At 41.7% G+C, this 12,446-nt stretch overlaps 1 protein-coding gene across 3 annotated transcripts in view; it reads left to right on the top strand.

The window, feature by feature from the left end:
• Positions 1 to 12,446, top strand: part of rap1gapb (RAP1 GTPase activating protein b) — a 92,718-nt gene that overhangs the window by 18,925 nt on the left and 61,347 nt on the right. Inside the window, exon 1 of one of the 3 annotated variants that reach the window (XM_069533650.1) lies at positions 11,519 to 11,736. The exons of 1 other annotated variant lie outside the window; for it this stretch is intronic. In XM_069533650.1, the coding sequence (XP_069389751.1) occupies positions 11,693 to 11,736 (44 nt within the window). In that variant the 5' untranslated portion in view covers positions 11,519 to 11,692. Of the gene's footprint in view, positions 1 to 11,518; positions 11,737 to 12,446 lie in introns of those variants that run through there. One more of the 3 variants, XM_020096763.2, reaches the window with a different exon arrangement.

The raw sequence follows: 12,446 nt of genomic DNA, 5'->3' as shown, positions 1-12,446 counted from the left end.
TGTGATCCCCTTCATTAAATGTAGCATCTTGTTGCTTTGCCTCCTTCTCTCTGTATTTTTTAGTTTGGTTACAAAAAAGAAACCTTTTTTCCTGATGATTCTGTGACCAGATCATTTTTGATCTGATCTGTAAATCAGAAAAAACCCCACATAATTTCATTCCACATTGTTTCCAGTGCTGCATATGAGCCTCCGACAGTAGAACAAGCTAATTCAGTAAACAGGAAATCAATAATGTGCTTTCATTGTTCTGTGAGAGTAAGAGTTAAAAAACAGAATATAATCAGACATTGGGTTTTCAAATGGTTTTCACTCCCCCTCTGCTTTATATGAAAAACTCCTCCAGATGTGACGGAGGCTGTATTTCAGGTGACACAGCTTTGGGACTGGACCTGTAGTCCAGCAAATTATTATTGACACATTTGAGGAACTGACTTGAGCGTTGAAGATATTGTTCATTGTACGTTGGCTCTGCCGAGGAAGAGCTCCTGTGCACGTGCAGAGTTATGACTCACTCCAACAGTTTTTTTTCATGTCCTTCCTCCTCAGTGTTTGCCAGTTTGCTCTGACCTCCGCTGTGAGGAAGTCAAGTTTTTTTGAATCTTGGGCCAAGAAGCAGTGGGAGCAGAGAGTCTTGCTCACCCTAACCCCATGACATGACAGAAAGCCTGTCAAAAAGGGTGTTGTGCATGTTCTGAGCTACATTTCTCATTGCAGGGTGAGTCATTTTCATGTCCTCTGGAATCAGTTACAACAACAACACACAACTAAATGTGGTAGAATAGAATATGTTTGTAAAATGCAGCTAGAGAGGGAAAACAAGGCCTCGCAAAAATATATTCACCAGACAATATATGTGCCTAATGTAAGAATAAATGAGGAAATATGCTCAGCAGAGTCGTCAGTTCATGAATATTAATGATCAGGACAAAAGCAGGTGCATTTTTTATCCCGACTAATATGCTAATGTGGTGGAATATTGTGAGAATTAACATAGAAACTGAATTCGCAGAAACTTCAGAACTCAACAGTGCAACACAAGAGCACACAGTTCACTAATGACGAAATAAGATGACGAGGTCTGCCTGTGAGGACAGTAAAAACATCATAGACGTTTTGACAGCACACCAACATGGTGAGTGCAGCTGATTGTGGGGTGGTAAAGCAAAAGAGCGACCTGAAGAGCGCTGCACACATTCCTAAACTGAAACGACACAAAACACAAAAGTTAGAGATCTCATATGTTGTTATGAGTGAGTAAAAAGCCTTTAGTTTATTGAAAACTGTGGCAGGACAAATTTGACTGTTGCACGCTGTGGAAGTAACGAAAGGGAAACACTCCGAAAGCTCATACCTAAAAAAACATAACTCCTTGGTGGTTAGATATCGATGATAGCGGTAGTTAAGTGAGCCAACTGATTCACTGCAAACTGTCCCTGTGGCTTCAATACTGCTTGTAAAATGTCAAACTGTGGTGAGTCAGAGTAAAATCTACAGCAGTAGAAAACTTGCTTTTATCCCTAATGTGCTGGAATCATTTGTTTGTGTGGCCTGCTGGATAAATGTCCTCCGTACGCTCAATGAAAAAAACTGTTTCCCATCTAGAAAACACGGCCCTCTGTGTGATAACTAATGTGGCTGTTTACTTGACGTGTCTGAAGCGAGCGGAGAAATAGCTGCAAAGTGTTTTTTTTTCTTCCTAAGTTCTGCCTGCGAGTTACAAATGAGCAAAGACTGATTCACTCAAGATAAAATGCTCCTCTTGACTCTTATCTTATCATTACCATTGATTTTAACTCGCTGATCACGCAGACATCTTCATCACCTCTTCGTCAACATCTACACTGCACGGCACCGACTTGCTCTAAATTAAACAGGAATATCCAATGTTCTCTCTGAATGATGAGCAATAGTCACTCTGATCGGGTAATACTAATGATATTTACAGAGTGTCAGTTGTTAAATAATAATATTGTCTGATCCATAATAAGATAGTTTAAACTCTAAGATCAGCTGTCATTTTTAACTAAAAAGCCAATTACAAAACATCTCTAGGATATGTTGTAATTTGGACATTTTTATTCAGCTGTAAGATTTCTTATTCGAACCAAAATGTCTCCATTGTGCCCCTGACAATAAACCCCCACATCTCCCAGACGGTGTTAATGAAGCCTTGTGGTGGCGAACAGGATCGCTGATAATTTAGCAGTGTTTCCGACAGCCCACAGGGGCCCGTCATGACTCTGAGCTGAACTCATTACAGGTTCAGATATGCATACGCTACGGATTCTCAGAGGAATTCCTCCTGCCGCAAAAAGGATCCGACACATTTCTGTGTCACGGATCGACATCTTTGAGCGCCCTCCTGATCGGCAGGTTTCTGAACCTTGCATCATCACGAGAGAAATAAATAGACATAGTTATTCAGAGGAAGGTAATAATAGAAATCCTTCGGCTGAGGGAGGTGGCCTTGAAGTAAGCCCTTCCAGTGGACACATGAGGATGTTTCCCTCTTGCTGAGGTGTTCATGCAACAAATCTCTGGATGTGTTTTAATTAGTCACCTACGGGCACTTCTGAAGATCCCTGCTGACAGGTAGCATCAGTTTCCACTATTCATTTTATCCCATGTTCTCACTCCCTGGCTGACCTGAGCTCACTTTACACCATAACAATAAACACCAACACTAATCAGAAGTTATTAGGATCTGAAAAGTGTTGAAGTTCACTTGAGTCTATGAAACATGTATTTAAACACATTGAATTCTTGGGCAAATTGTAATCGAGGTGAAAGTTTGAAATAATTGATTTGAATTCATATCTCAACAATCACAGTTTCATTCATTGGACACACATCATCACCAGCTTCCGTACTAAAATGCCATAGCTGTTAATGCAATGCCAAAGTGTACAGGAAGTACAAGCAATAAAATCCACGACCAGATGAACTGTCTCTGTTTCCTCTTTCACAATAACTATCTACAGTATATCTTTTTCTCCTGTTGTTATTCACATACTTTTCGTTGGACAACAAATTGTCATGGCACTGGACATCCCGTTGCGAGTAGGGAAAGGGAGAAGCCATTTTTATTTAAGTGTCAGGTGTCCCCTAGACCGGGCGAAACAGGAACCACAATGCAGTTTGACAATACATGACATCACTCCATTCAAAGTGAATGAGTCACATTTCTGTTGAAACCTTCAACACATTCATATGGACCCCAACATACAGTAAAAAAGAGCTGTGCTATAGGAGAGAACTTTGGGGAACCACACACTTCAAGAACATGGCATTCAGAGACCAAGTCTTAACAGAGTGTGTCTTGCCATAAAAGCATGAATGAGGCCATGTCAGCATTTATTACAGTCTCCAGTAGGATTTTACTACTAACGGCAAACTGCCACAGCTATTAATCTCAGCTCCTGTGCATATTGCTGCTCTTAGGGACATAACGTACCTCTGCAGACCCATGCAGCGTGTTCGTTTACTGCTCGAACATTTATCTTGTTGCAGGGATGTATTTCAGGCTCATGGAATTACCAACATTTGCATGAAGCTCCCATTGTTCGAGGGACGATACGCTGCTTCTCTGCCTGTTGTCTCAGTCCCCAAGCATGCATTGAATTTAAATTTAATCCTGCGTTTCTCCTCCCTCTGCCTTTGACGTGACCTTGCCTTGCCCGTCATCCATCATCCAAAAACACAGACATCCTGGATAGGCTTCGGTTCTGGTCTGAAAGGTGGAACAGAGGTGGTTTCTCATCCCTCGGTCGAATACTATTCGAAGGAAATGAAAAATGACCCGGGCCTCCGACACTCCGCTTCCTCACTCCCTCTGCATGACAGGATCGCCACCGTCGGAGCAGCAGAGTTTGAATGGAGGCACTGAACAGAAATTTGAAAAGGTATTTTTATGCCGTGGCCGGATGCATTAAGTGTTCTGGTTGACCGCCGCCCGGCCCATTCTCATAACCGAGACAGTTCAGTGATGCCTGGAGGGAAGTTCTTCAAATTTGGTACAAGCATTCATTTACACTCGAGCTTCCGTTAATTAGAATTTCATAGTCGAGGTCAAAGTCACTGTGACCTCCTGTCGGTGTAAACATAATGTATCAGGAATGCAAGAGGAGAATTTCATTACATGTAGGGTTCATAAACGTTCAGGTGGAGTCAAGGATGAACTGATTAGATTTTATTCTTCACAGGTCAAAGGTCATGGTCACTGTGAACACACAAATAATGCTCTGGATAAAAAGATGGACTACATGAAGGTTGGCTTCATGTCTATACACAGTCTATGGTCAAGACTTGTGAATCGGACTGGTTGGCAGACGAATATAACCTCAATGCAGTTTCTAGTTTTCCTTACTGACGATGCAATTTATTTCTAATTGAATCAATAATTGTTGATAATCAGATGTCTTGTGGAAATACACTGAAGAAGTCCTGCGGCGCTGGTTTGATTTACAAAACTAACTGTTGTCATGGAGAGTGTGAGACGTCTCCTCATAGAAACAAGTTCAGTGATTCTCTGCAGAGCTGGTATCTGTGGGGGTGCGGCTCAAAGGGTCTGGAACTGGACGGTGCCAGCACCATCAGATTTGGTGAAATACCACAGTGGCAACAAAGGCAAATGAAAGAGCTGTTTTGCCCTTTGATGCTTGAGCTGAAGTCGACGGCGATTGCCAGGAGGCAAAGAGGAGGATGAACACAGAGATCACACTGAACACTGAGACTCGTTCCCTCACATCCAGCAGCTGTTTCACTGCGGCACATCTCTCCGTCTTGTAATGTGTGGAAATACTGTTACTGCGTGGAAAACGCTTGCACACATCCTTATCTCTTCCTTCAGACTATGTGCATGAGTTATATTTTCGTAGTGGTGAGCATTCGCTTAGAGATTACTTGCAAAGAAAATATTTAATTGGATTTAGGTATGTTACTGTAATTAAATCCGTTCCCTTGTTTTAGTGACAGTTAACATGAATGAATCACAATAATTAATGTGATTGGCTGCAGGATGCTTCAGTTAAACCACTCAAGTCTAGTTGATGTGAATTAAATGAGCTTCTATAGTTTCCCTCCTTCTTTTCTTGGGTTGGAGTTTTCATAAAATCACAAAACTGAAATTACTGAAATTAGAGCTCGAACAATTTATCGGTTGGCTTGGTTTATTGGCAGTTATGTTTGCTATGCATCAAAATGCCAATTTAATTTTGAATTGATAAATGCAGAAAATATTTGCGATTGTGTTTTCTTACCTTAATTTCTCTATATATATGCTTGTAGTTGTGTTTTATTTTATGACTTGTAATAATGCTCATGGTTTAACTGCAAAATACATATATTACCCGATATACTGGTATTTGAAACTTTTTTACTTTGCTCCTCATGTAGGTTTCGGCCCCAAAAATCTCATTGTGGCTACAACATTACATCAAATATGCAATAACTTAAAGTTTACTTCTTTATGGCTCGTACTCTATGATGTCTTTAGCAGCCTTGTTTTTAAATAACACTGAGTAGGTTTGAACGATGATGCTCTATAGAATTTGATGATGAATATGGATATTACCAACACAGCAGATTCATTTTTGATTGACTAATCAATACTGTGTATACAATATGCAATACACTGCATTTCAACGTGAATATTGTACTGGTATACCCTTAAAAATACACCCTGTCATTTAATCCTTTATGACTTTATGAACAGTGTATGATACAATATGCAATACACTGGTTCTTCTACAAAGGAATAAAGTACTTTTATTTCACAGAGAGAATAAGAATCAAAATTTTCTCTGACAGTCTGTGTTATTCTCCTTGATACTTTAAAGTTATTATGATGAAAAATGACAGGCCATTTTGCAGAGCAGCCCCAGATTAAGCATTACAGCTGCCACGAGTAGAGGAAACAAACAAACCCTCTTATCTGATCGCTTTAACAACCTCCTCTTCATATCCACATACTGCTGGACTGTGAGCGTCTGCTCCTGCACATGTGTGAGCTTGTATTTGAGGTGTAAGAACTTCAAAAATCAGGCAGAAAAGGAGGTGAAGCACCCGAACAGCCATCACAGGTCGTGATGAGGTTGCCGTAGGTGGACAGGCCCTGCAGGTCTGAATTTGATGATTACTCTGATGAGGATGCATGATTAGAAAGTCTCTCCCTGCCTCCTCTCGGTGCCTGTCTGACCCTCTCATGTGTATAAATCATAGTCGGCCCCTAACTGAGTCTCTGTTGCTGCACTGTCTGCAAAGTCATTAATCCAAGGATGTGGCCCTGGGGGGTTTTTCTCCTCCTTCTTGACTCAATAGTTGTTACGTGAAAAAATCGTCTTGGTTTCCCTCTCCCCTGCCTCAGCTCCACTCTGCACATCTCTCTTCTATTTGTTCTAATGGGCGTCTGTTCCTAGTTTTCACCCCCAGAGGAAGAGTTACATGTCCAACTGGGGGTTTTCATTGGCATTGTGTATGTGTGTGTATGTGTGTGTGTGTGTGTGTGTTGCAGCTATATGAATCGCTGTGTCTTCACTCTGTATTGCTCTCAGGGCTCTTTGACAGAATCCTCACTCCGTTGGTGTGATTTGTGACCTGGTATTTCTTCTTTGTCTCTGCTCCAACACGCTACTCATGACTGCAAATAGGGCGTATGAAGATAAAGTAGGAGTAAAGGCAACTGGGTCTTGTCGTGTCTAATCATGCTTTATATATCCCTCGTTCGTCTCTTTTCTATCTCCCTAAATGTGTTTTCCCACTAACACCCCTCCCTCTCTCCCTCTCTTCTCCCCCTCTATTATAATGGCCCGGAGAGGAGCTGTGAAATTCATGACATCCAGATCTAGAAAGGGGCCGGGTGATTTAGTGCAAGAATAGTCTCCCGTGCTCCTGCAGAATCTGCCTGTCTTTGATGAGCGAGTTATATCAATTCAGCATCCCCCGATAAGCTCGCTCTTGCAGTGTGTGGTGGAGAGAGAGAGAGATACGGAGATTCTCATTTGTTGCGTTTGGTTATGGAACAGTAGCTTCCTCTGCAGTCCCTGTTTTACTACACTAGACAAGTTGGGTTGGGTATTGTTCAAAATATACTTTATGGTATCGTTCGTGTTGGAACTGGCACCTGATTTCAATACCCAGCCCCACTGTCCAGCAAGTGTGCCCAACCTGAGATGGAATAAAGGACTGCCATGAATATAAAATGATAAAAAAATTTAAAAAAAAACTTAAATACTGCATTCACAGGTGTTTGCTCTCTCTCTCTCTGCTGTGACACTCATCATAGGCTTGAAAGGTGGTGGAGTCTATCTGTTTAAAATTCAAAGTTGTCCGTGTCACATGGAGCTCTCAGACAGCCCCTCAGACACTCGGCGGCTGGAGAGGGTGAAAAGTAGTTTCTCGGGCGAGGTGTTGTTGCTCCAGGACGACTTAATGAGTCTTTAGCCTTCCCTTGCACTTACCGTCCTCTTTTCTATTTTTCCCTTCTTGCATGAAACCCTGACGACAGACAGTTGGACAAAAAGCAAATAGAGACATGGTTGTGGGCACTTCGGGTCACTGAGTCGGAGCCTGTTGTCCTTGCGATCTTGTCAGGGGTGTAGTTGTGCGCACAGCTGGTAAATATTTAATGCATCTGTGTCCCGCTTTGCTGTTCCCACAGGAGTGGAACTACACTTAAACTATGCAGCATAGCTTCTCAACTCTTAAGACGCACATATGAAGAGCTGCTGCTGCACTTGAAGGTTTATTGTTGTCACCTGGAGAGAGTGGGGACGTCTGGACAGCTTCTCTAAAGCACAATCTGTTTGTGCCGAACTTAATCACAGACTTTGTATTCAAATGATTGTGTCACCTGCTATTTGATCCACACGATAATTGTAACCATGATGTCGTAGCTATAGGGATAACACAAGGAAACTGTCTGTCGGTCAGTCCATCACTTTAGTCGCCATTAAAAATTTCTAGGGCCTGTTCAAAAGTTTTCATATCAGCAAATATTTATTTGTCGACCTCATAAATCAATGGCGCTGCAAATATAAAGGTTCTATCAACACCCCACAACAGTTGGCTGGATCGCTATAAAACTTTGTGTACACATTCATTATTCTGCTTGGACCTCCTGATGTTTTTGTAGATTTCCTGTCAGTTTCACTCATTGATCTCACAGAGTCTTGTGGAGTTCAGTGTCTTGAAGTCTTGTTTACCCTTCAGCTCTTGTACGTCAGGTATTGAATCTCATCTTTGACTACAGTGATATCAGCTGTAGTGTGAAACATAAGGTTTATTAGAAACCTCTGCATTTCTGTCTTTATCATCCTGTCATTGTCAAATTGTGGACCAGGAAATCATTTTGTTTCTTTAACTAATAAAGTTCCCTAGTTTCTCCATAACTCTCACTGCAGGAATTATGTCGCTGACAACACCTTTATTCTTATATACAATATGTTGGTGGCTACTTTCTTCCTATTTTTCACCACCTGAGAAACAAAATGCTCAGGTTTATTTTCCCCAGCTGCAACAGCACGCAGTGCTTGGAATGTGGACAGGACCCTATCTCACAAGAGGGCAGCCTCTCATTACTGTCCCCCTCCTCCCGTCGCCGGTCAGGTTTTCAAAGTCAAGGCTGACCTGCTTTAGAGAAGCTCTCCAGCCAGCCTGCGACGTCTTGGGAGTGAAACCTGCAGACAAAGACTAATTACACCGAGCTGCCCCATCCCTTTCACCTGCCTCACACAGATTACTCTGGGTATAGAACAAGCTTCTTTTTTTTTTTCCCCTCCAGCTTCCAACGTCTGCACGAAGGACATCTTTTGACAGACACGAGGTGAAAGGCAACAGTGAAAAGAGCTCTTGAAACAATATCACTGTAGTGACAATAACAAGTTTATCAGCAAAGTCTGGCTCTGGAGAATTAATGTGTTAGAGAAATGACACGTCATTATCGGGACGGACTGACTGGAACCTGGAGCATCCACTTTGCTCTAAATAACAAACGTATCTTACGAGGGGAGGACTGTCATGAGAAAGTACATATAAATATATTTCAGTACAATATAACGGCATAAAAAGCTTACAAAGACGAATATAATGACAAAATCATACTTTTATACATCAAACTCTTAGCAAGTATGGGACCCTCTGGCTTTTGGGTCATTATATGGCCTATGAGACAAATTTTAAATACAAAAACACTGAATTTGATGAAAACGTACTTTTCTCATGTCATTGCTGATGAGCATCACGATGACTTCTGACTGTCCTTGCAGGGACACACTCACAGTGTTTAAAGAGGCCGATGTGGAGCCTCATTACAGCTGGAAACATGCAGTTAAAGAGGATGAGTTGCAAGGACAACGGTTTGGATGACGTCAACGCTCTTTGGTGAAGTTTAGAGCCCAACAAGCAGCTTTTATAAGACCACGTTCGAGAGTTTGTTACGCAGACATGTTTTGCATTGAGCAGGATAATAGCTGAGAAGCAGAAACTTCATTCACAAGGAAAATCGGATTCAGGCTTCTCAAACTGGCAAAAGAAAAATGGTTCCAAAGTGTCAGTTTGTCTTGAAGAGCCTTCAGATTATTAATTATTGAAAAAACACAAAAACATGCAGCTGATTTGTGTGTGTATTTATCAATCTGATAAATCGATGGCTCTATGTAGAGGTTGTATAAATATAAAGGTTCTATAGATATCCCAACAACAATTGGCTGGATCGCTATACAAGTTTGTGGACACATTCCTTATTCCCCTTGGACGACCCTGATGGCTTTGTTGATCCTTGTCTTTTCACTCAGCGATCTCACAGACTGACTCTTGTGGAGTCCAGTGTCGTAAAGTCTTGTTTGCATATCAGCTCTTGTTTGTCAGGTATTGAATCAGATATTGAACCTGAATCTGACATCAGAAAAAAATCTATTTGACAGGAAATAGGTTCACAGCCACTGTTATGTATTGTAAGTTGCTCTTTTTGTTTAACAATTATGAAACTCCCTTCTGGCCCTGAACCAGCTTTTTAATTCCGTGTTCACAATATGATTGATTGTTGTTAGGAGACAGAATAGTCCGATTTCAGAGGACAAACATATCGGTCAGTGAAGGAGCTGAAGGACCTTGATGAGGACATTGTGGATATGTATGATCCATTCTGACGTCCTCTCCTCTAAGCTTCTGATTTGATTTATAGCTCATGTCTGGCCACTGTCCAGTCAGACCTAATAGAATCACAAAAGGTCAACTGGGGGTCACCAGGCCACCCCAGCGATAAAACTGATGTGTAAGGGGGAGAAAAGGACAGCTGCTGCACTTGAACCAGGACACAGGACAAGGAAGGATATACAGTCCCATCGTAAGAAAAACTTAATGATTCACTCAGATTTACAGTATTTTGGATGAGCAGCAGAGACAGCAGCCAGAGGCAGAGAGAGGACATGGAGCGAGAGGAAGTGAAAGGGAGGGAGAGAGGGAGGGAGGGGGGTATGAAATGGAGAGAAAAATAAAATGAGAAGAGACAGGGAGGAGACAATATCAGAAGGAGGTGAAATCGTTCACTCTTGTTTAACTCTAAGCAGACGTGCTCTGCCAACAGATCAGCAGAGACACACACTCCTGATGAAGGTGTCATTTTGACAAGTCTCTGTTTGATCTATTCCAGAAGTTGAAGGTAAATTCTGTTGATTTCAGACGTGAACTATGTCCGATCTGTTCTAGGTTGAAAAAGGTCCAGTGACATGACAGTCACGTCATCTGCTTCTTCTTCTCAAACTGAGACGTCAAGTCAGATTTGAACCTGGCAATTTGAAAGTAAACTAAAAGATATTGTTGGACACAATTACTTTAGACGGTAATTGTTGGACATCACAGTAAATATGAAATGAAAACCACAAACTATCATCACTCTGAGCAGCCAGCACCTACATTTTTTTTTACCTGTATTCATCAAAATGGGCATTTCTCTATGATTTTCTGAAACAGTTCTACACACAAATGTCTAAACAGGACTGAAGTTGTTTTTATATTTTGTTGGCTTGTGTACTTACATTATTCAAAATGTTTCCATAAATGATCAAAACCAGATAAATCCTCAACTTTATTCAAGGGACGTACAACATACAGCGTACAAGTTCAAAATTATCAATGTAGAAACTAATTGCTGGATTAGTCCAAATAGTTTAATTACAATCACTGTTAGTTTGGTCCTAAGCAGAAAAGAAGTGCAGCCTTGTGTTGCCTCCTTTACCTGCCTAATTTCCACCAGAATCATAAAAATAATAATCAGGGCTGAACATAGATAGAATATTTGAGTATTTTGTGTCCTCTTCCTGCTTGAGATGAGAACGAATGAGTCAGAGTGAGAGAAATCATCCTGTTTGTTTCCAGGGTGAGGGGACGACAGGACAACTGGACACACCTTTCTTTTAATCTGGCAGAGATGGGAGCTACTTAGTCGGAGAGCGCAGAGGAGACACAGGAAAGTGAGGGTGTGCGTGTGTGTGTGTGTATATGCAACATGAAATACACACACATTCAATGAGGGCTGAGACGAGGAGGGAGGAGAGAGGAGTTGGAGGTACATAGAATCAGAGGAGAGGTGGATAGTAAAGCAAACAGAAGGAAAAGGGATGACGGTTATTCTGTTGTAACCTGCACTGCTTCCCTGTGCACTGGTGGGAAGTCTCAACAGCTGATCGGCAGGATGCCTCAGAGGAAAAGGAGTTTCACATTCGGAGCCTACGGAGGGTAAGATATAAGAAATATCAACTCTCTTAGCTTTGTCCCCTGTGATGAATCCACAGGACAGTGTTTGTGTACCTGTTACCACAGAGGTGCATGTGTGAGACTGCTCAGGGAGCTGTGGTGCAGTAACCCCTTACTAACAGCTGTATCTTATAATGCTGAATCACTGAGTGAAAGAGATGTTTGTGTATGATTGATTAGTTGATCGTCTCGATCCCACAAGGTTCTTCCTTTGACTTGACAAAAGTTGCCGTCGTAACTTCTCGACAGAATCTCCTAAATGCATCTTAGAGAATGAAGGTCTGAGCACAAGCGTCAGTTCTTTTAATGATAGATAAATAAATCCACAAATGTCATAAGGGATTATCTGTTGCTGTTTTCTTTCTTTTGGTAAAACAAGCAGATTAAGAAACGCCGTGACGTTCCCACAAACACAATTAAACGCTGGGAATATTGAGTTAGTGTGGGATCAGGGATCCAATTAAAGGCTTATTAACTGGGTGTTTATTTCTCGCTCTCAGGAAAACAAAAGGCTGCAGCATCTTTACTTCAGTCCTGAATAACACACTTAAATGTGTCATTTGCATTATTGATAGAGGGTTTAAATGAAGTAACCTTTCCTAGGAGGCACGTGGGCGCCTGCGGCTGAGCAGGTGGAGTGGGCCGTCCACTTGTCGGAAGGTCTAAGGTTCAATCCCCGGCGCCTCTCGTTC

This window comes from Paralichthys olivaceus, chromosome 2 (assembly GCF_024713975.1).
Source record: "Paralichthys olivaceus isolate ysfri-2021 chromosome 2, ASM2471397v2, whole genome shotgun sequence".
Taxonomy (NCBI): domain Eukaryota; kingdom Metazoa; phylum Chordata; class Actinopteri; order Pleuronectiformes; family Paralichthyidae; genus Paralichthys; species Paralichthys olivaceus.
This window is presented reverse-complemented; position numbering and strand designations above follow the sequence as displayed.